The sequence below is a fragment of the Adiantum capillus-veneris genome, chromosome 3, assembly GCF_014529385.1.
Source record: "Adiantum capillus-veneris isolate H3 chromosome 3, ASM1452938v2, whole genome shotgun sequence".
NCBI lineage: Eukaryota > Viridiplantae > Streptophyta > Polypodiopsida > Polypodiales > Pteridaceae > Adiantum > Adiantum capillus-veneris.
Genome location: NC_140933.1, coordinates 45,506,769 through 45,528,408, shown reverse-complemented (window position 1 = coordinate 45,528,408; position 21,640 = coordinate 45,506,769). Strand labels below are relative to the sequence as shown.

Below are 21,640 nucleotides of genomic sequence, written 5' to 3'. Positions count from 1 at the left end.
AAGGAAACTTTAGGCGGAAAGATGGAAACTTCTACAGACCTAGCAGAGACTGAGACAATAACAGAACACCCGTTCCGGTGGGAAGGTAGTTGGGAGGAGAGAGATGGGATATTAGAACCTACAGATGGCGAAATAGCTGCAGACCCTGCTTACTCAGATGAGTAATAGCACTTGATTCTGGAGCCATTTACCAGAGGCAATGGAACACCATCCAAAGTTACTAACTGGATTTCTCCTTGTGGCAAAATTTCCTGCACCCTGAATGGCCCTTGCCAGGTTGGAACCAGTTTTTTAGCCTTTTTTAAATACTTAGCTTGATAAAGTAGCACCAGTGCTCCTTGCGTTATTTGCGGCTTTCGGAGATGGCGATCATGCCATGCTTTGCGACGAAGCTGCTTTGCTTCTAGAGCCTGGGAAGCTAAACTTCGGCTTTCCTCCAGAAGGTAAAGACGAGAGGCAGATACCGACCCCAAATCTCCATTTGGCATGCAGACTACCCACTCGCGAAGATCTTGAATTGAATTCGAAGGGTGCTATCGCTTCCAAACCGAAAGCTAATTGAAATGGGTGTGTGATTGGTTGTGGCTTTGAAAGAAGTTCGGTAAGCCCAAAGGGTGCCGTGGATAGCTTGAGCCCAAGTTGCAGGGTGGAGATGACATGCTTTCCGCAGAAGTGCTATCAGAACCTTATTAGTGCTTTTGGCCTGCCCATTTGCTCTAGAGTAATAGGAACAAGATTTTCGGTGAAAAATCTTGTAGTTGGCAAGCAAGGTTGAAATTGTTTCATTCACAAAGTGACTACCCCTATCACTGGTGATTTCCAGGGGACACCCAAACTTGCACAAAATATTTTCGTAGAGAAACTTAGCTACAGTAGTGCCAGTGCAATCAGTTGTTGCGAGTACCTCTCCCCACTTTGTTGCATAATCTGTAGCCACTAATAGATACTTCCGATTGCCTGGTTGGGCGGAGGGAGTAATTGGACCCACAAAATCAATGCCCCATCTCTCAAAGGGCTGCCATGCCATAGAGACCTGCAGAGGATGGTTTGATTGCTTGCTTGGTTTGGGGCCACAGCGCTGACACACATCACATACTTTTACATAGACAATTGCATCTCGAAAAATATAGGGCCACCATAAGCCACACTGGAGAATCTTTTGAGCAATAATATGACCAGGGTAATGGCCACCAGTGGGACCATAAGGGGAGACACACCACCTCAGAACACCATCCTGTCCTGACTTGTTTAGCTGGCCCCCAATTAGTGTGAATGGCCCAGACTTCAACAACAGTCGTCTCTTCTACAGTGGAGAAGCGTTCTCTGGGTACACGCCAGTAGAAAGCAGATGCAAAACATCGCTGTACCATTCCGGAGTGGTATTCGAGACTGCTATCTGGAAAGTCGTCTGCAATCCCTTTTGCTTCTTCACCCGTGTGAATGCGAGAAAGGTGGTCGGCAAGGACATGATGTTTGGCGGGCTTGAGTACTTCAAAATCAAATTCATGAAATAAGAGTAGCCATCGCCATACTCGACCTGCAACTTGCGGCTTGTTGAGCAGATAACGTTGGGCATGGTGATCAGTAATAACTGTGAAGTGGACCCCTAAGAAATAACATCGAAATTTTTGCAGAGCATACACAATAGCTAAACCTTCCCTTTTTGTGGTGCTATAGTTGCGTTCTGCCTTGGTGAGTAGTCGACTTGCATAGTGAACAGAGCGATCCAGGTTGTACTCCTTACTAGGCTGAGTCAGCACAACACCCACAGCTAGTTGACTAGCATCAGTATGCACATGAAAAGGGAGAGACCAATCGGGAGCTACTAGGATACCCGCTTCAGTGAGGCGTTTTTTGAGGTATGCAAAAGCTTCAGCCTCTACATTTGACCATTGAAAGGGAACAGTAGCACTGGTTAAGCGTGTTAGGGGTTGAGCCACCTGTGCATACATGCGTATAAACGTGCGATGATAGCTTGTGTGACCTACAAAGTTGTGCACCCCTTTTGGGTTGATGGAAGGTGGTAACTTTAAGATTGCCACAATCTTCTCTTGGTCAGGTGCTAAACCTTTATCAGACACCACATGGCCTAGAAGTGTGCCCTCAATGACCAAAAAATGACATTTGTTAGGATTTAGCTTTAGGCGTGCCTCTCTACATCGGAGGAAGACAGTAGAGAGCTGAGCGAGGTGTTCCTCTAGATTTTCCACTGGGGTTGAACATTGAGCACCTGAGAAGGTCGAAAAATTGTCCATGAAGATGCGAAGATGATCCGTAAGCCATAGTTACATGGGACGGCGGGTCGGGGTCGGGCACGGGGTCGGGATGGCAAAAGTCAGGAAACGGGGACGGGGGTCGGAACGGCAAAAAAAAAAAGAGAGTTTTTTTGGCATTTTTTGACCTACACACATGCCACACACATAGAGCATCACTTTGACCATAAATTTACACTAAATAGACCAAAGAACACGAGTCATATAGGCTGAAATGTGCTAATAAAACATCGATGATCGATGGATACAAAATGAGAAGTGCATGCCACAAGGGCTCAAGAGTCAAAAAGCCTAAAGGACTTAGGACAAGCCTGAGGCCTCAAGGATAACAAAAAGTACAAAGGGCTATGTAGTAGGTAGAGTCGTAGACTCAAGAGTCTAGACTCGAGAGTCGAGTGATCAATGATCATCAAACTCAAGAAGTGCTCGCCTGCTGAATCTCCACATCGTCGTCGTAGTCGAGGTCGTTAGCAACGTATGAGGGCTCCGGCTCGGGAGGCTCGCATTGAGGCTCGAAATCCTCCTCTAGCTCCTCCAAAAGAGTATCGGCCATAGATGGATTCTCTTGTGCCATCTCCCACTCAGTGAAAGGATCTGCCTTGTGTGTGATGCTCTTGGCAAGCATGCGCAAGTTAGCGCTCACAAACACCAAATCATTGGCCCTTTGAACGCCAAGGCGATTCCTCTTCTTAGAGGCAATGTGGCTGTACACACTCCATAGTTGCTCCAAGCAACTAGTGGTACATGCTTGGCTAAGGACACGAACAGCCAAGCGCTGCAAATGTGGGCCATCTCCTCCATAGTCCTCCCACCACAAAACCGAGCCAATCTTGTTGCGATCAAGCTGTGCATCTACACATCCATAGGAGCCCTTCTTTTGCCTGTAGTTGAGTAGCTCGTCTCTAATCTTGCGCCTAATGTCACTGCTACGCTCAAGGCGCTCCAATGCAAGCCGCCATCCTTTGCTCACCTCCTTGTCGGTCTCTTGACGCCTTCCTTGAAACTCAGGGTCAAGCACATAAGCTGCCGCATGAAGTGGAGAGTAGTATCCATTCCACCTCGACTCACACAAGCCATGAATCTCCGCATACTGAACAGGGTCAGGCACAAGCTTCTCAAGTGCCTCTATCATCCGATCCATGGCTTCGTAGACTTTGCCAATGCATGGCTGCAAGCCATCCACCACTCGAAGTAGGTGTAGAATAGGCTTGACCATGGCGTCAAGAGTCTTCACCTCCTCCCACCAAGCGGCGTCGTCGGCCCATTCTCGGCATTTCAATCCTACTGCTGATGTAGACTCCGGCATGGCCTGGAACTCATCACTGAGAAAGAGGCCCCTTAAGGCTCCGCCACATGTAGACAAGCGGCCTAGTATAAGCCAATTGAATGCAAATCTTGTCTCTGAATATTTGAGCAAAGACAACTGGCTCCTCTTTGAGAATTCATGGCGCACTTTTTGATGGTTGAGCACAAAGGAGACAATTCGAGAGGCGTCACCAATGGTGGGTGAAATCCATGACAAGTTCCCTATGTCCTTGAGGAGGTTATTGAGGCAATGCGCCATGCAAAATGTGACATGGATGCTGGGATACATGCCCTCAATGATAGCTGCGGCTGCCCTATTTGACGCCTCTCCATCTGCAACCATACAAAGGACATTCTCCGGGCCGGTGATCTCTATGGTGCTTGTCCACTCCGCAGCAAGCATCTCGGCGGCCTTGCCACTATCGGATGCATCATGTGACTCCACAAAGTACATCTCCCCCGAGAGTAGGCCACCACCCCGTGGATGGACCGCTTGCGGGTGTCGCTCCATCCATCTACAAGAAGAGAGACGCCATTGGTCTCCCACAAATCCTTTGTTGCTTGGGCCGCTTGCTCCACGGCAAGCTTCTCTTTGTCAAGAAGGGTGGTGCGAAGCCTCTCCGATGAAGGTGGCACATAAGAGGAGCCATATTCCCCTATTTTCGTAACCATGGTTCGAAAGTATGGAGACCTATCCACACAAAATAGAGCATGTTGCGTTAGTATGGAGAGTCGAGAAATTATAACCCATTATGAATACAAAATGGAAGATTGCAATGTGCATATGTCAAGGGAAACTCACCGCGAAGCATGGAAGGCAATGTGGTCGTGGAAGAAGAATCGGGCAACCGACCTATCTACCTCTTCTTTCAATTTAGGATTCCAATTTTCGTTGAGAGTGGTTTGGCGATGCGGAAGGGAAGAGGACGGTGTAGATCCATGGCTCTTGAAGGTTCGAGAGATGTCGTCAAGGTTGGCTTCCCTCTGCTCTCGCGGTGTCGCCGTGGCGGAGGGATCAACGGCAACAAAACGGCCCCTCTTGGCCGCTTCCGCAACCTCATACACCGTGAGTTTCTCACGAAGATCCAACCTCTTCTCGGGAGCTACATGAGGGCAAAACTTCACCTCGTGACCGGGTTCATGAAGAAGATGGGCTCGCACTTTGTTTGAACCACCCGATCTCTTGTATGGACATAGCTTGCACGTCCATGGTCTTGCACTGCCACCTTTGCCACGCGAGCTAAAGTCTACTTCATCCCACCACGACCACGTTTGCACGGCGGGCCTCCTTCGAGAAGAAGCGGCTTGAGAAGTGGAGTTGGCTTGAGATGACATGATGGTGGAGAGACTCGAGAGAGTAGAGCTTAGAAGTTAGAAGGGTTAGAGGAGAGCTTGTGTGGAGAGAGAGTAAAGGAGAGCTTCAAAGTGGGTAGAAGAGGGAGAGGAGAGCTTCAAAGTTCAAACTTGAGCTTTGAGCTCGAGGGAAATGGAATGAGCTTGAGCCTTGAGCTTGAGGGAAATGGAATGAGCATTGAGCATTGAGACTATGAGTATTAAGAGGCCCAAGGGAGCCTTTTATAGCCTCCAAAGGGCCAAGGCTTAAAAAATATGGCAGTTGGGGCTGCACAAAGCCGTTGCAAACGGTCAAAAACGGTCACTTTTTTGAATCCGACCTCGGCCGACCCCTGCCGTCCCCATCCGGTCCGTCCGACCCCGGTCCGGCCCCGGCCGTCCCCCCTGCGACCCGCCCGTCCGGCCCGTTTTCCGTCCGTCCCTCGGCGTTCCCAGCCGTTCACGGCCCGGTTACAGCCGTTCCCCGGTCCTAGGGCCCGTCCCCCCCGTCCCCTGTAACTATGCCGTAAGCAGAGGACAAAAGATGAGATATACTGCACGATTGAAAGAATGTGGAGCGTGTTTCAACCCAAAAGACATTCTAGTGTAGATAAAAATACCCCAGGGAGTCACAATGGCCGTTTTCAGCTGATCACTTGGATGGATGCCCAACTGATTGTATCCACTAAACCCATTCATGAAACTGTACAAAACATGCCCTGCTATGTCTTCGAGCACACGCTCAGTGAAAGGTGTGGGGAAACCATCTGAGATAGTTACCTTATTCAGCGTGCGGTAATCTACACACACACGAATTTTATTGGACTGCTCCTTAGGCGCTATCACCATGGGTGATAACCACTCGGGGTGCTCCACAGGTACAATGATCCCCGCCTCTTGCATTTTTTCGAGCTCTGACTTGACAGCCTCTGCATACTTTGGGTTGAGCTTATAAGCTCGGCCTCTAACAGGCTTAGCCCCTTCAACCAGAGGGAGAGTGTGGAGACCCAATTCTCGTGGGATCCCTTCCAAATCCTTGTAGGACCAAGCAAAAACATCCTTAAAAGAGTGAATAAAAGAAACTACCTCATCAAGTAATGCGGGATGCTCCCATAACCAAGCTGCTAAGAGGACATGCTGAGGGTTGTTATGGTCGCCCAGGTTGACTTTTTTGACAAGGTTAGGAGGTGTAATTGTGGAGGGTACTTTAGAAGTTGAGAACTGAGCTGCCTCTTGGAACTTCGAGACTTCATGTGCTGGTGTTTGATCGATTGGAAATTGCGCATACTCTTCTTGTAACCATCTTGGTGGAAGCTCCTCAAAGGGTAAATCTTTAGACAGTGACATAATCGAGTGCTTTTGAAGGGGCGGGGCGTCCGACCTGGGAGATGTTAGAGGGAGGGGGGAATCATTGGCGAGTTCATGGAGAGGAGATTTTTTCCCCTTCGGTGATGTGTTATAGGTTCTCCGAGGCCGAGGGCTTCCATAGGAGGATCATCTGAATCATGAGAATTTGGGGCTGACGCACTTACTTCTTCGACTGGTCCACTGTTTGCTGTAGGACTACTGTCTGCTGTAGGACCTAGGACATTTGTGTCCGCCTCAGGAGTTGGGAGAGAGAGAGTTACCGGCACATGCGAGTTTTGAATAGAGACCACATAGCATGGCATCGAGGCAGTAGCTTCCAACCACTACAGCATGTCTTCGTCAGACTCGTCAAGTGGGATGGGCTGCTCAGGGTCGGGGTTGGACTGTACTGACAATGAGCTGTGATGAACTGCTGGATCCATACCTCCTTCGAGCCGAATTGGTTGCATGGGGGAGCCAGGAGTATGTATCCACATGGCGTCGTTTCCCCAATCATGAAGTGCCTTAGTATGCCGCAACCATGGTCTACCAATCAGCAAAGGAAATCCTCCCTCCACCTGAGGAAGACTGACCACCACAAAATCCAAGCTAAATGTGAAGTCTTGTACCATCAGAGGCACCTTCTCTACTATGCCCACAGGGTAGACTGTCCTCTGGTCTGCCAATGTAATAGTGAATGGAGCAGGGCGGGTAGGCTGCAGAGCTAAGGCCAACATAGTAAATTCTGGCATCGGATTGATCCCAGATCCACCATCCACTATGACGCCTGAGGATTGATGCCCAAGAATAGACACAGTGAGACGAGGACTTTTGTAGTCGGTGAGGGGAGCAGTTAGATATGAAATCATGTAGGACTCCAAGGACCGCACAGGTAGGTGCCCGCCACTAGGCCCTGCACCAGGGTACAGAGATTGGATGATGGAAAGGGTGTCACTTCTAAAATTTGCATCAAGTCGAAGCATGTCGTACAGTGACACTTGCTGAAAAGTGTTTTTCAAGACAGACTCTACTGTGGGCTTGTTTCCTTTGATTAGATCTTGTTCTGGTATCTTAAGCTTCTGCAAGTCCTCTACTGCTTCCATGAAAGCACCATCAATATCTGATAGAAGCGAGGTAGGTTGGCTCTTGATGCTACCTGCTGGTTTGTCAGCTACTAATGGAGTTTGACTCATTTGTGTGATAGGAGATGGAAAAATTGGACGGCCAGGGAGGCTGAGGCCAAGAGCAGCTCTCTGTGCCCGTGTGAGCACACCAGCCGACTCTTCCACTTGCTTCAATCTATCTCGAGAGGCAACTACAAGAGTGGAAGGTGGAGCCGGTGGAATGGAGCTTATTGTGATGAGGTTAAGCTTCGGGAATGTAAACTCATACTGGTTCTGGCTTGTGCTTGCCGATGTGGACGCTCGTTGTTTTGGGCAATCCTTACTATAGTGATCCTTAGCTTCAGGGCAATGTCGGCAAGGAGGGGACCCTTCTAGTAAGGGACATTTGCTCTGATAGTGTCCATACTCTCCGCACCTGAAGCACAAAATTGGCCTCTTTGAGGGGCGAGGTGGTCTTGGCCCTTGCTGCATGGGACCGGATGCTGACGTGTAGAAGCTTTGGGGAACTGAAGGAGTACTAGCATGATAAAAGCTCGGGGATGTAAAGTTGTTGTGCATACCTTGCATAGGAGGTGTTGTCAGCAGAGGTGGCATAGGGTTCTGATGGCTATATGGTGACACCATGTTTGATGCAAGTGCTAGCCCTTGTTGGAGAGAAGGACCTAGACTTTGTTGTATCTGCCGTAATCCCTTGATATAGTAGCAATCCTTGTCTTCATGCCTAGACTTCTCGCAAAAGTGGCAATAAGCCCGAATGGGACAGTCCTGTGGAGGATGTCCTGGAGAGCGACACGAGCTGCACCATACCATAGCCTTAGTCTCATGTTGAGACTGAAGCTCTTCTAGCTCTCGCTTGATTTGATCCAAAGCCTCAAGATGTGGGGGTTTCTCCTGGTGAAGAGAGATATTTTTCTCCTCTTGAAGAGCGCGTTGTAGTTTTAGGGCTTCAAGTTCTCTACGTAAAGAAGTCAATGGATCAGCAGGACTTTCCGAGAACACAGAGGGGGTCTCTATGTGAGGGGAGTTGTTGAACAGCTTCCTAGCCCCATCTATCCTAGTAGTAGCTGCGATGAACTCCTCCAAAGTGGCGTCGGGTCGGAGACTCTCTCGGAGTTTTTGCTGAGAAGTTTTGGGAAGCGCCTTCTTCACCCACTTCTTAACCATGAATTCATCGAGTTGCTGGGGAAGCTTTCAACCAGAGACTTGGTCTTAGTCATAAGCTCGGCAAAAGTCTCCTCTGGCTGGAGCACCATGTTGGCCAACTCATCCAACACCTTCTCCTGGTAGTCACCTGGCCTCAAAGCTGCACAAAACTGTTGCCTTAAGGCTGCTCAGGTTGCAAAATGGTTCTCTGCAAACTGGCTGTACCATTTGTCTACTAAGCCATCCAAGGTGGATGGAAAGAGTACCAAATAAGTAGCTTCCCTGTTAAGCCCTTGACCCCTACAGAGAGATACAAACCTCCTTGCATGGTCGTTAGCATCTTTTGAAGAGAGTCCTTTGAAGGTAGGGAACTTGATGTTTACCTTGGCCAAAACACTAGCCAACGCCTCCATGGCCCCTTGCTGAGCCTGTTGCTCAATAGCCTGCTGTAGCAGAATAGGAGAGAGCTTCACTGGAGAAGGTGATAAGGAAGATGTGGAACCGGATTTAGGAATGGGTGATGTCGTATGTGGAGGTATGGATGACGAGGTTGATGACTTCTACTAGGTACCAAGGGTCGTCTTCTGTTGTAGTACTTCAGAGGGCTCAGTAGTGCGCTTTGCGCTCGACTGACCGCCTTGTATGTGTCATGTAGTGACCACCAATCCAACCGAGCTTTGGGCAAGAAAACTTGTATTGGTTGAAGACAGGTCTAGACTTTTCTAGACCCAGGCTGGACCAGGGACGAGGAGGGACTAGACCAGGGACAAGGACTGATTGGACCAGGCTAGAGAGACCATACCAATTGGAACAGGGCGAGATAGGACCAGACCAGATGAACAAGGGCGAGAGAGGACCAGACCACCAGGCTACACAGTGCCAGGCAAAGTAGGCGAAGCTACATAAACCAAACTAGCTTCAAGATTTGCACCTCACAGAGAGTGAGACTTCAGTTGAGGTCCCACCGTGATCGCCAAAATGAGAGCACATGTAGCGCAGGTAGTGTGTCGTGCTCTCTACAGTGGGTGCTCCTCAGTGCAATGTGCGTGACAATGTCACTCAAACAGACTGAAAACAGGAAACAATAGACAAGAACTGAGCTCACAGAGACACAACAGCAACAGTAGATCACAACAAATGACTCGACTATCTCAAAGAACTGATACAGACTCTGGTGTGGCAGCACACTCAGCTCTAGCCCAGGACTCTCAGGTACAATGGGGTGTCGAGGCTTAGATGTGCATGGATGGTGAATAAGTGCTCTGTGTATAGACTCTAGACTCACTACCACGATGCTGGACCAGGTGTAAAAGAAGATGATCCATGACCCATAAAGAGTCACCAACGGCTCATAAATGTCAGCCATCTAAGTCTATCCCGAAACTGAGTGGTGGTGACCTGGCCACGATGTCCACTAGACCACCGTCCGTATCCTGCCACGTGTCACTGTCCAGCCCAGAGAGTTCGTCCAGTGTGCACGAGACCAGACCAACTGTACTAATTGTATGTCCTGCGAAAGTGACACTGTAGCCCTGCTACACCATCTCCTATTTTCCATCAATCTGGCTTTGGGCACCGTGTCAAATGCTTTGTAGAAATTCACAAAGCTACAATGTCTGCCTCCCATGTGCCCTACACTCCTCATGGAAAGTCTTTTGGTCCTTGTTGAAGGACGCATTTGTTGGGTTTTGTTTGAAAGGGTACTTCTCCGATTTCTGCTTCATCAACTGGAATCCATGTCCCTGCTAGCTGGGCACCTCTGTCACCTCTCAGTCAATGTAATCAGATGATAGAAACCTCATCTATATACATACCAAATAGAGTAGAAGACAATGGACAGCCTTGTTTTGTGTCATTCCAATAGTGGAGTGAACTAAATCGGATGTCCCCGTTGGAGTGCGTACATGTCCCAACATTGATCTGTATAGAGCCATGATCCCCAAATCAACTCAATGGGCACTCCCATCTCCTATTTTCCATCATTCTGGCTCTGGGCACCATGTCAAATGCTTTGTAGAAATTCACAAAGCTACAATATATCTGCCTCCCATGTGCCCTACACTCCTCATGGAAAGGCTTTTGGTCCTTGTTGAAGGACGCATTTGTTGGGTTTTGTTTGAAAGGGTACTTCTCCGAATTCTGCTTCATCAACTTGTCTTTAGCCTTTTAGCTTTCTTGTTTTGCAAGGACTTTGACAGCCTCTGACTAGCAATCTCTTCATGAATTCTCTTACCCATGTCAACATCTTGCGTAAGGCCACATACCTTCAAGGTTGAAAGCAAAGTTTATTCCATGTGTAGAAAGGCCTTCCCTTTCCCATCAGGCCCAACCTACCCATGCTGCTCCCCACCTTTTGTGTGCAGAGAAGCTTTCCACTTATACCCTCATGGGCACGCTCAGCAGACTTCAGTTCTAAAATAAGCTGGGCCCTAATCCGCACTCGTACCTGAGAGAGAAATGAAATGAAATGTTATATTAACGTCTTCAAAAGGCCAAAATGACCTATGAGCCCAATCTTTTACAAACTAGTGAATTTGGTACCATGTTGGAGTACAAAAGAAGAGATACTAAATTGAATCTAGAAGTGCTACTAGCTCGAACTGTGTGGGGTATGTGTGATGATTGATACATTGGGTGCCCAAATACAAGAGAGAGATACAATGGGTGATGAATCCATCCTCATTTGTACTTTGGATGTCGAGATAGTATGGCTCGAATGCTTTGTTGTAGTCTCCGTTGATGTTGTGTAGCTCCTTTCCTCAGTCGTGGGCATCTCAATCTCGCTAGCTCCAATGCTCAGTCAATGAGAGTATCGTAGGTGGGAGTATGAGCTGAGCTTTGAGCTGAGCTTTGCAGTGGTGGCTACTCCTCTATCTGTCCGGTGTCTGGTGTGAAGAAATCAATAATTTGTCTCTGGGATTATCGCTCTCCAAATCTCCTCAATAAACTATCTCTGTGTCTGTGTACAGTAGATACAATCCAAGACATCTCTGGTCCTAATAGCTCATGATTCTGGAGAAGGGTCCGAAGCCTTCTCTAAATAGACAATGGAAGTGACCTTGTATTTTGTAATACACTGTGCAATGCTATATATAATGCATCTCCATCTTTGGCTGTGTATGACATAGGCGGCATATCCTGTTAGGTGTTGGTATCTCTTTGAATCTACCAGTTTCAATCTCAAGCTGGTGTGAAGATGTCTGTATCTGACCAATGGCATATAGCTGGGTCGAATCACAAACCCATCCACTGTGAGTTGGAGAGGATACTCTCTATAGAAATCCATCTTTGTGCCCAACTCCTGTGTCGGCTCTATCCATGTCCTCCTCGTGGCCAACTGGGTCAGGTCTTGGCGAATGAGACTAGTAATCTCCATCCGTTTACGAGACAACAATAGTGCATCAAGGGAGTACTGAAAGGGAGTTGTCCATGCAAGTATCTGGAACCATGAGGACATTTGTGTATACCACCATGATGTGTCCCCTTGTAAAGCTAATTGTCTGGAGGACTCAAGGGCCCAATTCTCCCAAGGTGGGATACGCTATGGTCAATCTAGTCCTGCTACTCTCTTCAAAAAAAACTATCACAAAATAAGTGTATGCATCTGTGTACTCCATAAGTAAATGTAGGTGCTGATCTCCTGATTCACTATGGTGTACCTTGGTGTTACCAAGGTTTACAAAGAATCCACTATCCTCTGTAAAGCCATGTAATGCATCCAAATGTTGTTGCATATCCTTAGGTAAGTCAGAGATCAACACAATATCATCAACATATAACAACAATGGAATCCATGTCCTTGCGAGCTGGGCACCTCTGTCACCTCTTTGTCAATATAATCAAATGACAACAACCTCATCTATATACATACCAAATAGAGTAGGAGATAATAGACAGCCTTGTTTCACTGCAATAGTGGAGTGAACTAAATTTGATGTCCCTGTTGGAGTGCGTACATGTCCCACCACTGATTTGTATAGAGCCATGATCCTCCAAATCAACTCAATGGGCACTCCCATCTCCTGTTTTCTATCAATCTGGCTCTGGGGACCATGTCAAATGCCGTGCAAAAATCCACAAAGCTACAATATATTTGTCTCCCGTCTGCCCTACCCTCCTCATGGAAATGCACACAATGCAAACTCCTTTGTGCAACTATAGTCAAAGTTTGCAACAATTGGATCTAAATCATCACTCTATATTCCTTATTACAACATGACATACCACTCAACACAACCAACCCCACAATGTGGCACTAGTATGTGTTTTTCTTGTAAGGTTTTGTAAAACATGAAATTGTGGGGGTGGGGGAAATTGATAATTTTAATCAAGGCTATGTTCAACAATTCAAGTTGCAACGATCTCCAAGAAAATGGCACATGATCTTTGCTAAAATGGTGCATAATTGGGGTAGGTATGTTTCCAATACATTAGATCAATTGCTATATTGAACATAGAAACTAGTTTGCAAGTTTTTGGAGTTCTTTTTCCACTATACAATTGTTTATTTCATCATTTTTATCTCATTGAAGAAATACTCTCCCCTTTAGCATTTGTTTTTTGAAAGAACAAAAAATAAAAACACTCCTCTCAAACACATGGATGATAATGACTCAATAATAAAATGTTGCCTCCCACCATATTGTGATTTACATTACCAAGTTGATCATTCTTGAACAAGCAAGTGAAGCACAATGCGTTTTCATTGCCAAATCTCTTCTCCTTGAACACAAGAATATTAATTTGCTTGATTTCTCTAATTTAATCATCGAACAAGGTCTTTGGTGATTATGAATGACAACAAGGAGATAACTTCATAAAAAAGAAACCTTTGATGATGCACAAAAGCAAAAAGATTTGGTCAAGCTTCACTGATTGAAATTTGTACAAGAAACTATTCAAGTGTTATTTGCTAGAAAAGAAGGTGTTTGAAGCTAATTGGTATCCTTTTGATATTGCCAAAAATAAGCTAAAATGTTATTTCATACCCAATAATTGCCAATGATCATCTAAACTAACATAATATGGCGGAAGGGGGAGCCCTTTACACGTGTCTAGATCTGCGACATGATGGCTAAACTCCAAAATTGAAAGAGGTCCCTCTGCACGCGATAAAGAGGGAGAGACCGCCGAAGGCGGCCGGCCATACTAGTACGGCTATACGTCTTTACAAAAGCATAGTTTGCACTAACATCACAGCTTGGAGCAGCCATTTATGTTTTCCCATCCTTGAATTTTTACAAATCCAGCATTTACAACATCTGCTATACACACATATTTACTTCTACATTTACAGATGTACAGTACAAAAGCATGGCTACTAATTTTCACTTAGTTTTCTTCTTCTGCTTCCTTTTTGCTCTCCGTTCTTTTCTTAATCGATCAGCTTCGGTTTTTTCTTTAGCAATACGTTCTTCTTCCTAAGAGCAAGCCCAAAAAAAAAATTTGTTTACAAATACTTGATCTAATGACGTCAATTCAGGTATATTGTAGAAACAGATCTTAAAATTTCATGACTTCCGGGGGGGAAAAAAAAAAGTCATTTTATCATAGTCTTACCATCCGTCTCAACTCCTCAGCTTCTGCTTGTTCTTTGGCTAATTCCTCTTCTTCAATCCGTTTCTACAGACGGTGCATTACTAATTAGGCATTTGACAGTAGCTAGTGATGAGAAAGACAATGTAAGTATGGCCTTTGCAGTCTCTTAATGATAAAGCAAATTGGATATTCTGGTTATGCCTATCAATAATTTGCATTGCCACATAGTTACACGGAAAAGGAAACGGAAATGAGACAGGCAACACCATTTTAGACTGAATCGGCTTCCTCTCCAATGGAATCGATTAGAAAACTGTTATATTTTGTATGCAACCTTGAAAATTCATCAAGAAACGGCACAAAGGAAAGAAAACAGAGTTTCGGCCCGGAAATCGAGTTTCCTTGTGACTATGAATTTCCATGATAAAAGCAAGGGAGTAGGTTGAAATAGAAAACCTCCTCTGCTAAGATTGCCTCCCTTTTAGCTTGATCTTTCAATTCTCTCTCTCTTTTCTCTGCTACTTCTGCCTGTAATAAAACACGGACGTCAATTATTCAGCAAGACACTGCTCGAAGATAATGATATAGGAAGATGTTACAATAAAAAGAAACAGAAGTATGCACCAAAAGTTTTTGGCTCTTGGTCTCCTCTTCTTGTTTTCTCCTTTCAGCTTTCTCCCTTTCAGATATTCTTAGTACTTCTCGTTGAGACTCATCCACCATTACTGATTTGACCTTACAAACTCAAAAACTACATAAGTTCGGAGCATTGACAGCTAACACTTTCGGCATCCTGAGATGGGTTATCCAAGGGAAATAAGGCCATAGATGCGGAGATGCTATGTCTGCACATTCACCCAATTATGGAGGTTTGAAATCCATAGGCAGTATCACAAGCCCAAATTTGTGAATATAACAACATTTCAACCAATGTGATTATTAGTGTCATTGTCTTGATGAAGCCTCTTTGTGGACATGAAGCAAACGAGAAGATTAACTCCACATTGTGCAAGAATCTTGTTACTGATCAAGAAAAAAGTTGAGAATTGAGATGCACCAACCATTTTTTCAATCTCAGGGTTGAGGCTCAAAAGCAATGCATTGTTCCCAAACACGTTCTTGACAGTGACCGATGCCCCCTCCTGACTTTCACACACGTAGATTGACTATTTAAGCTATGTGATTACCACAGCCTTTCAAGAAACAAAAAAGTGTCCTCTAACGATTGAACATATGTCAAGGGAATCTAAACATACAAACTGTGCTTCAATAACTTACTAACAAGAAAGATAAAGTGAACAAGATCATGAATACCTGAAGTAGGGTGCTGACAACCTCAACATGGCCTTCAGTACAAGCTAAATGCAGGGGTGTGTTTCCATTATCCCCTTTAGCATCTACTTTTGCTCCTTTGCCCAGCAAAGAAATTACCATGTCCTTATTGCCATGGTAAGCCTGCAAAACTTAAATGTTAAACTGTAATTTCTCAGTTAAGAGTAGGTCACTAATGCCTCCATTCATATAGACTGTTATTCTCTACAGCATATTGACATTAGATTCTTCATGTACCTTTATATAAACAAACAATCTGGCCATAAACCATACCAGCTTCTGCCACCTGGTAGGCTATCAATGTGTAACGCATTTATTTGGTTGATAGCATACCAGAAGCATTTAAACTTTTCAGCGACCTCAATGATGACGAGGGAGCTCCCATAGACTATGAATGAAGGACATAAATTTGGTGAGAGCCTGCACCACAATTGGTGCATCCCCTAGTTCAGCCCTAATGATCTTATGTGGCATGATGCCTTGCACCTGATCATCCTGGATATTACGGAGACTAAAGGTCTCTCCATCCGTCACCCAGCATCATGCATGCGCCCTAGGCTAGGGCCCCATATGTGCACTCCATGTGATGTTGTGATGTAACCATTGACCAAGGTGTCAAACAACCACAGCTCCCGCAATTGTACCGGGGAACACATCCTCTCAAGACTAATTCTGCATAGCCCCTTTTGAGTCTTGCACCGGCTGCTCCTTTCACAGAGAAGATGGGTCTAATGAGAACCACTCCTAAATAAATATAAGAGTTCACATGCTCTTATCTCCTCATGCCATACAGAAATACTGGCACTCAGGCTTTCACCCACTGAGTTGTAGTATTAAACACCATGACCTTGGTTTTACCAAGGTTCACTTAGAGACCACTATCATGTGCATATGCATGTAGTTCATCAAAAATGTTTCTGAAGCCCTTGCAGCAAGTCTACAATAAGCACAATATCATCTGCATACAACAGAAGGGGTAACCAAGTGCCTGAAAGAGGGGCTCCTCTATCTCCTCCTCTCACAATATAATCTGAAATCTCATCAACATAAAGGCCAAATAGCGTTGGGGAGAGCATCCCTGTTTCACCCCAATAGTGAAGAAGACAGGTCCTGAGAGACCCTTTGATGTGCACACCTTTTTTTTTTCCCGACACATCAGAGGGCCCACTGTCTCATAAAGTGCCATAATCCCCCATATGAGTTCCCTAGGCACATCATGTCATGTAGTCAACACATCAGCTTGGCTCTCGGTGAAGGCTTTGCAAAAGTCCACAAAGCAACTTATATTTGTTTCTTATGTGTTCTACCCTCCTTTATAATCGCCCCGAGTGTGAGGATGTGAACAAGAGTGGAAAAGCCTCTCCTAAAACCTGCCTGCCCCTGTGCTCAAAGACCATGTCATGTCACTCTGCCAAACGGCCTAGCTCATGCTCTAATATGGATGCATACAGCTTGGCCAACTATGAACAATCATGATAGCGTGATAGTTAGTTGGCAATGTCGGATCTCCTGATTTGAATATGGGCACAACCAAACTGTAAGGCAATCCCTCACACATAGTTTTGTTAAACATACAAGCCAAAAGCTCTCCCATCATAACTTTGGAGTGTAAAAGATGCTCAGCCACCAGCCTATCATGGTCCTAATTTGCTGCTTAATGAGTTTATTCCTCACTGTGTGATTCACACATACAAAGAGAGATTCGCAGTTGAGCACTCCAGATCCAAGCCTACAGACGCATACATTATCTTGCATAGTGAAGCCGAAAATACAGCTTTCAATCCCACGTAGATCCCAAAAACCGGGCTCGAGCTACGACAAGCTCTCTGCAAACCGAGCTTCAAGCTTGAAGGTGGTCTCTCCACACGCTCCCAACGATTGAGCCCACCGTCGGCTCTCATACCACTTGAAGGTAAAAATGTATGCACAATTGTTATGGGTGGAGCTTCACTACAGCAACATGCTGTAGCTCCCTTATTTCTTCTTGTGTTGTGATAAGAATAATTGAGTTAGTAGAGGTAGTGAGCAGCCGGACATGGTTGACCTGATACAGTGGCCCTTTAATCCCAACATTAGTCCTTGAGATGAGCCACTAGGCTGAGTAGCTGTAAGCTCCTAGGCTTGAGGGTGAGCCAATTAGGCTCCATGGTGGCTGGAAGGAGAGTCAGATGTCGATCTCGTCTACTGTTTATTGCGATTTTGGCTAGTGTATTTTCATGTGTACGGATTGGATCCTTGGGGATGCCTAACATAAACCCACATGATGGAATGGAAGACCAAAATAATTAAAGCCATCAAGGAAGCTTTTTCATGAAAGTTTCTAGTGCGACCACACCTTATATCTATTAAAAGTATATTTCTTTTTGAGTTTGACATACAATGTACTCTTAATGGAACTACTATGAAAACCTTGTGTCGCAAAATATGCATATATCTTCTCATACTAAGCACAAGATGCTTGCTAGAAACCACATAGCACAGTAGATGGATATTGAGAACTTGGGATATAACACACTCACTGAACTTACATTGGCCCAAAAGATGACTACAAGACCATGAACAAGATTGACTACGATCGGTTGGCAGCACACCAAGCTCTGGACCACAACTCAGACACAAGGTACCATGGGGTGGAGGCTAGCTGCAATGGTCAAATGTAGTGCAGACTCCAGACGGAGATTGAGACTAGGACAAGTACAACCCTGAGGAGAGTATCACCCCTTCTTCCAACTGAGGCAACTAGTGACTATCACCAAATACATGTACTGATGAGACAGGTCATGCCCACTGACCTTCCCCCCTTGAAGTTATATTGTGGAAACATCCAAGTGAGTGGCTCTTTGCATTTGCATCTGCTACCAGAGTTTGAGGGTAAGATAGCTGGTCCACACGGTTACCCCTTGGCATTTTGTTCCACACTGCTAAGGCTACCCTTGCTGCCTTGCACCCGGTCCACTTGTGTACTCTGGTCCACCTATGCCACAGCTGGAGCACCTTTCCAGGTGGTAAGTCCTCACCCTGAAATCACTCTCCGACCCTTTACAGTTGTCATCTTTACACTTGTCCTCATACTAAAGGTGGACAAGTGTGAACCTTGTAGCTACAAGGGATATTTTGTAAAAATTCCCACAAAAACATTCTACACCCAATATATAGTACAAAGAGGAGCAAGATACCAACCAGATTGCACGTGCCCTTTTGTGTATCTTATTGCCCCGCTGATCAAAAATGTAGAAAATGCCAAATGACAACTGTTTGGTATCTTTTTAGGGATCGTTTTCTTTTGATGTTCCATGGTATGTTAATAAGTGTTACCCCATTCTCTCATAGACCAGTATTGCCTTTGGAAGCTGCTTTTCAGTATGGGACAAAGATCACGTGAATTAGCAACATGATTTTGAAACAGAAAGGATTTCAAAGGTTCTTGAGAGGAAAGAAAGATGTGCAAGTCTGAAACAAATCCTCTTTTCCCTTTCGCTTTCTCACTAATGATATCTCTCATGGTATCTTGCTTTTTTTAAATGGGGATAAGCCTGCCACCTCAAAACTCATTCCCTACATAAACATACACAAATTCAAAATGTTTTATAAGGCCAGTTCCATGTCATGATAGGAATCTACAGAGGCCACAAGTCTTGAGAAGGTCAGGTCTTTCTTGTATGAAATGGGTGGGAATCTTAGATAGTCTGACCCACATTTGAGATTATGCCCTTACCTTGGTGTTCCTGGTATAAGTAGATAAAAGTGGCACAAATAGCTTGTTGTTTCATAGGAAGGATGAAAATCTGTCACTTACACAAGAATTTAGGAATGCAAGTCCCTAGAATCCTCAATAACAAAATTTCACAAAAGTTCTCGTATGCGTGGGGATAAGGGTCGAGGGATATCAATAAATCAGTTTAAAAGAGTTATTACAGTTGTAAAAATCCATCCTGAGAAATAAAAACCATACCGCCCAATGTAGAGGAGTATCTCCTGAAGCATTTGGGACATTTATGTCTGCACCAAAAGATAAGAGAAGAGTTGCAACATCATTGTTCCTAATCTTCGCTGCAATGCCTCTGTGCAAGAGCAAAAGTGTCATGTTACCACTGACCATAAATGTTTTTGCGATGAAAAGATGCTGTCAATCATCAAGGTAAAGCATACAGACAGTGGAGTGTCTAGTGTAACCGGGTTGGGCTGATTTATGTCTTGTCCAAGTTGTACAGAAAGATTGATCTCATCAACAATCCCCTCTTCTGATGCTTCCCAAATTACTTTGGGTTTGTATTCTTCTTCATTAACAACATCCTCCTGCTTTATAGACAAAAATATTAGTTATCTCTATGAGAACAAACACTCACCGGTTTGCTCGATCAAAGACAATGATTTGCAAACAATGATGGACAATTATAAACATAACGTGTTAAGTGATTGAGAACAGAAAATGATGTGGGTTTATGGGACAAATCAGAACAAGAATATCAAGCCATTTTGTGGACTCCTGCAAGTTTTCTCTTTTTTTCCAGAAAAGAAAATCTTTCCATTAAAGAATCACCTCAAAGGCACAGACCCTAGAGAATTGACCATAAATGGTATCACCAAAAGATAAAAGTCCTAGGGCTATCTAAAGTACAAGATTGCCTTAAATCAAGGCTAGGAATGGGGATTAAGCCTAGACAACCTCCTAGGCTTAGAGGTCTTCAAAGCATAGTCACAAGGGACGGGGGATGGGGCTCAAATGGATTTTTAGTGTAAAAAAGAGGGCGAGACGGCAAGCGGGGACGGGAAGCCCAGAAATGGGCGTCCCCTATGACTATGCTTCAAAGCCTTCTTCTCAACAGACATTCTTAGCAATTTCTGCCAAAGAAGGAAAATGCCGCTTGCAAAGCTAAATTTATGCCTTCAGAATTGTTGCTGATGTCCAAACTAGTGCCTTGAGGATCAAATGGTCGATCATGCAAAGTGTGAAGAAGTTCTCAAGAGGAACAACACACGAGAACTCTGCGTCTATACACAAGCTTTGGAGCCTTTGTCCTCCGAGCTCATTGTCTTCTTTTCTTCGCTTCCTTCCTCTTGGCTTTTTCTGCTTAACATCTTTTCCTTCCACTAACACCTTCCAATCCCCCATTTGCATGAAGTGCCTCTTGTTTTGAAGCAAGTTGCCTCTAATCAGTAGATATCCTGCAACCGGTACAAACTGCGGCAACATGGCCCTTCTTGCCACAAATAAAGCAATGGCCCGGAAGATCAATGAAGAATACTCAAGATTTCTCCCCGATGGATAGTCGGGAGAGAAATGAACTGTGGAGGATTCTTCGCTAAGGATGGGTAGAGAACCGTCCTCATGGAGATTGTGTGATCCTCATCTTTGGGACTCACAACATCGCCAACCACAAAGCCCATATATCTCCCAATTTCATCTACTACACAGTATCTTCCACATTGTCTTTTGAACTTCCACAAGAGCATACTTCACTCTCAGCTGAGCTCACAAGCTCCCATTGCATTCTCACAAAGCTTCCAAGCTTTCTTGATCTCTCCACCGCCGAGAGCGAGTAAACCACCACCTCGAAGCTCTCGACGCCACCGTGCTCCCCATGATTGCCATGCGCTCTAATACCAATTGTTGATGCGCGAATGCGGTGCGTATGCAGGAAGGGAGAAGGAGAGAGAAAGAGAAAACACACAGAGTGGGGCAAGAGAGAACACATAGAGTAGAGTGGCAAGAAGCAGCACTCGCTCCTTATTCTTCTATGTATAAAGAATAAGTGAGTGGGTTACTAAGGTCAGTGGGCGGCGGACATTGGACGTCCAAGGCACATGCCGCCTTTACCCCAACAGTATCTATCAAGGCCATTCAAAATAGGCAATCCATGGTTGTGCCCATCTCAATCAAATATCTCCCATACTCTGTAAATTCCTGAGCATTCTCTAAGGTCCTAGAGAGCACCATCTCTCTGAAGTCTAGCTCTCTCAGCATCTCCTCAGAAGTGTCAAAGAAAGATGCATAATGACATGTTGTGCTAGCATTGAAATCCCCAAGTAGCACAACATCTCCATCCCTCGAGAACTCCCAAATACCCTCATCTAGTATCTTTGAGATGAGAGACTTGATTCTGTATTTAAAGTCCTTCACGTTCAACTTTGTAGATAAAGTTGTAAAGTGGATAGTTTTTTTTTTTCATGGTGCCTGTGGGCATATATGCCTTGAAAACATAGTCTCAACAATGCATGTGCAATTTGCGGCGAAAATTGCAAGCT

The 21,640-nt window shown here is 45.2% G+C and overlaps 1 protein-coding gene across 1 annotated transcript in view; it reads right to left on the bottom strand.

Annotated features, from left to right (window-relative positions):
- Nucleotides 1-13,495: 13,495 nt before the first annotated feature.
- Nucleotides 13,496-21,640, bottom strand: part of LOC147460843 (uncharacterized) — a 44,504-nt gene continuing 36,359 nt past the window's right edge. Inside the window, exons 3-10 of the mRNA XM_086499683.1 lie at nucleotides 19,548-19,690; nucleotides 19,347-19,455; nucleotides 15,377-15,517; nucleotides 15,124-15,204; nucleotides 14,687-14,797; nucleotides 14,519-14,590; nucleotides 14,084-14,146; nucleotides 13,496-13,944 (exon numbers count right to left, since the gene is read on the bottom strand). Coding sequence (XP_086355809.1) covers nucleotides 13,852-13,944; nucleotides 14,084-14,146; nucleotides 14,519-14,590; nucleotides 14,687-14,797; nucleotides 15,124-15,204; nucleotides 15,377-15,517; nucleotides 19,347-19,455; nucleotides 19,548-19,690 — 813 coding nt within the window. The 3' untranslated portion in view covers nucleotides 13,496-13,851. The remainder of the gene's footprint in view (nucleotides 13,945-14,083; nucleotides 14,147-14,518; nucleotides 14,591-14,686; nucleotides 14,798-15,123; nucleotides 15,205-15,376; nucleotides 15,518-19,346; nucleotides 19,456-19,547; nucleotides 19,691-21,640) is intronic.